At 38.5% G+C, this 2648-nt stretch overlaps 1 protein-coding gene across 1 annotated transcript in view; it reads left to right on the top strand.

The window, feature by feature from the left end:
* Positions 1 to 2648, top strand: part of ETH_00040565 (uncharacterized protein) — a gene marked incomplete at both ends in the record, with an annotated part of 2978 nt that overhangs the window by 217 nt on the left and 113 nt on the right. The window contains 5 exons of the mRNA XM_013376003.1: positions 1 to 305; positions 1004 to 1237; positions 1457 to 1525; positions 1948 to 2067; positions 2612 to 2646. Of these exons, the coding sequence (XP_013231457.1) occupies positions 1 to 305; positions 1004 to 1237; positions 1457 to 1525; positions 1948 to 2067; positions 2612 to 2646 (763 nt within the window). The remainder of the gene's footprint in view (positions 306 to 1003; positions 1238 to 1456; positions 1526 to 1947; positions 2068 to 2611; positions 2647 to 2648) is intronic.

Consider the following 2648-nt stretch of genomic DNA (forward strand, 5'->3'; position numbering starts at 1 on the left):
GCGAAAACAGCCACGACGACCCCCAGCAGCAGCAGCAGCAGCAGCAGCAGCAACAGCAGCAGGGGGCCCCCCGGGGGCCCCCCATATCTTCGCGGGTGTCTGTGTTCGTTTCGCGCATCGAAGCTGTTGAACTTGAGGGGCCCTTTTCAAAAGTGTCTCCTTTTTGGAAGTTTTCTTTTTTGAAAAAGTTTTCTTTTTTGAAAAAGTTTTCTTTTTTTGAAGTGTCTCCTTTTTTAAAAGTGTCTCCAAATGTCCTCACTTTCGAGCCCGGAGACGCTGCAGCAACGAAGGCGTTTCGGGTGCAGGTGAGCAGCAAATTAAAGTCCAAAATTAAAAAAAAGTTTTGATTTTAAAACTGAAAAGACATTTTTAATTTTAAAATTCAAGAGATATATTTAATTAAAAGAAATAACTAAAAAGGTATCTGAAAAGATATTTTTAATTTTGAAATTCAAAAGATATTCTTAATTCTTAAATTCAAAAGATATATTTAATTTAAAAGAAGTGATTGGGATATATTTAATTAGGAGGAATAATTAAGATATATTTAGTTTAAAAGAAATAATTCAGATATATTTAATTCAATGAAATAATTAAAAAGATATATATAATTGAAAGAAATAACTAAAAGGATATATTCAAAAGAAATGATTAAAAATTAAATTTAATTAAAAGAGATAATAAAGGAGACAAATTAAATTTAAAAAGACAAAAAGACACAAGTAGGATATATAAACAAAAAACCAAAAAAGAAAAAAAACAAAAAGAAACAAAAAGGAGACAAAAGGGGACAAAAGAAATTGAAATAAAACAAAAAGTAAAACAAAAATGAAAAAAACTAAGACAAAAATAAAACAAATAAATCAAACAAGACAAAACAAACAAAACAAGTAAAACAAATAAACAAACAAAACAAACAAAACAAATAAATAAAATAATAAAACAAAACAAACAAAAGAAAATATTAAATTGGAATTGTTATTCGCTGTTTTGGGGTTTGCAGTCGCTGGCGAAGAACACCCTAAACTACAGTCGAGACACCTCAAACCCTAGCGCTGGGGTGTACGTACAGCACCACCGGGTGTATCTACAGCTCAAGTCTTCAGACCCTTTTTGGCAAAAGGAGACAGTTTTTTGGAGCAGCAAAAGTGTCTCCATTCGCGTGCGGGAGCAGCAAACCCCCGACATTTTGCTGCACCCCCTGCAGCAGCAGCAAACCCTCAAAAGGGGAGACCAGGTGCCCCAAACCCTAAACCCTAAACCCTAAACCCTAAGCCCTACACACGGGACACTCCGTGCGCCCCGCCTAACAGCTCTTCGCCGGCTCGCGGACAAATTAAGGTCTAGAATTGGGATTAGGGTTTAGGGTTTAGCGTTTAGGGTTTGGGGTTTGGGGTTTGGGGTTTAGGGTTTAGGGTTTAGGGTTTAGGGTTTAGGGTTTAGGGTTTGCGCGCAGATATCGTACGGCGTGTCTCTGGGTTTCGCGCCGAGTGGGGGCCCCCTGGAGGTTTCTCTTGGGGCCCCCGTGGGGGTTTTATTAAACCCTTTTTCTTTATTTTTTGACAAAAACAATTTCCAAAAAAAACAAAATGTTTCTTTAAAAGTCACTTCTTTGCTGCCTCCCGCGCCCCCAGTAGGCCCACTCTACTCCCAAAACCAAACTCCCCTTGTCTTCTTTTTGGGGCTTTTCCGCGGGTCTTGCATGCATGCGTGCATGCATGCATGCATGCATGCATGCACGCATGCATGCATGCATGCATGCAGTTAAGGGGGCTTCAAGCCCGGAAAAGCCCATGTGTGTTAGTTGTCTGAGTTTCTCTGCATGCATGCAGAAGCCGAAGTGTCTGTGCATGCGTGGCTGGGGGCTTTTGCATGCATGCGCGCATGCATGCGTTTTGGGGCTTGCATGCATGCGCGCATGCATGCGTTTTGGGGCTTTGCATGCAGGTGGAGGGCCCCTCTTTGAGTTCTTTTTCTGTTTTGCACACTCTTAAAGGCACCGAAGGCCAATTGTCTCTTGAAGTCCAAAAAGAAATTGTTTTTTGGGTGGAAGAAACCGAAGCAAAAGTGCGCTGCAAACCCCCGGCAGACACAGCGCGAGGGTTTAGGGTTTAGGGTTTAGGGTTTAGGGTTTAGGGTTTAGGGCTTGGGGTTTAGGGCTTAGGGTTTAGGGTTTGTTATTTATTTATATATTTAAATGGTGTTTGTGTATAAATGCTTCTTTATATAAATTTATATCTATATTCATATTTATATTTATGTTTATATTTATATTTATGCTTGTGTTTATGTTTATATTTATATTTATGTTTATTATTAGATTTGCATTTTTAAATATATTGTTTTAAAATACATTTCTTTGCATTTGCAAAAGGCTAAAAAATCCACTTTTAGATACACTTGAGCATCCGCACATACAAATGTTTATATAAAAACAGACAAATAAATAAATAAATAGATAAATAAATAAATAAACAAATAAATAATAAATGAATAAGTAATAAGCGCGTTATAAGAGAAGTTGCTGAAGACAAAGAAGGGCTTTCTCCTTTGAATTAAAAGTGTGTACTTTGTGCTGCTGCTGCTGCTGCTGCTGCTGCTGCTGGTGCAGGTTTTGTGGGGAGACTTTCCAGCAGCAGCAGCAGCAG

This window comes from Eimeria tenella, genomic scaffold (assembly GCF_000499545.2).
Source record: "Eimeria tenella Houghton genomic scaffold, Eth_scaff3084, whole genome shotgun sequence".
Taxonomy (NCBI): Eukaryota; Apicomplexa; class Conoidasida; order Eucoccidiorida; family Eimeriidae; genus Eimeria; species Eimeria tenella.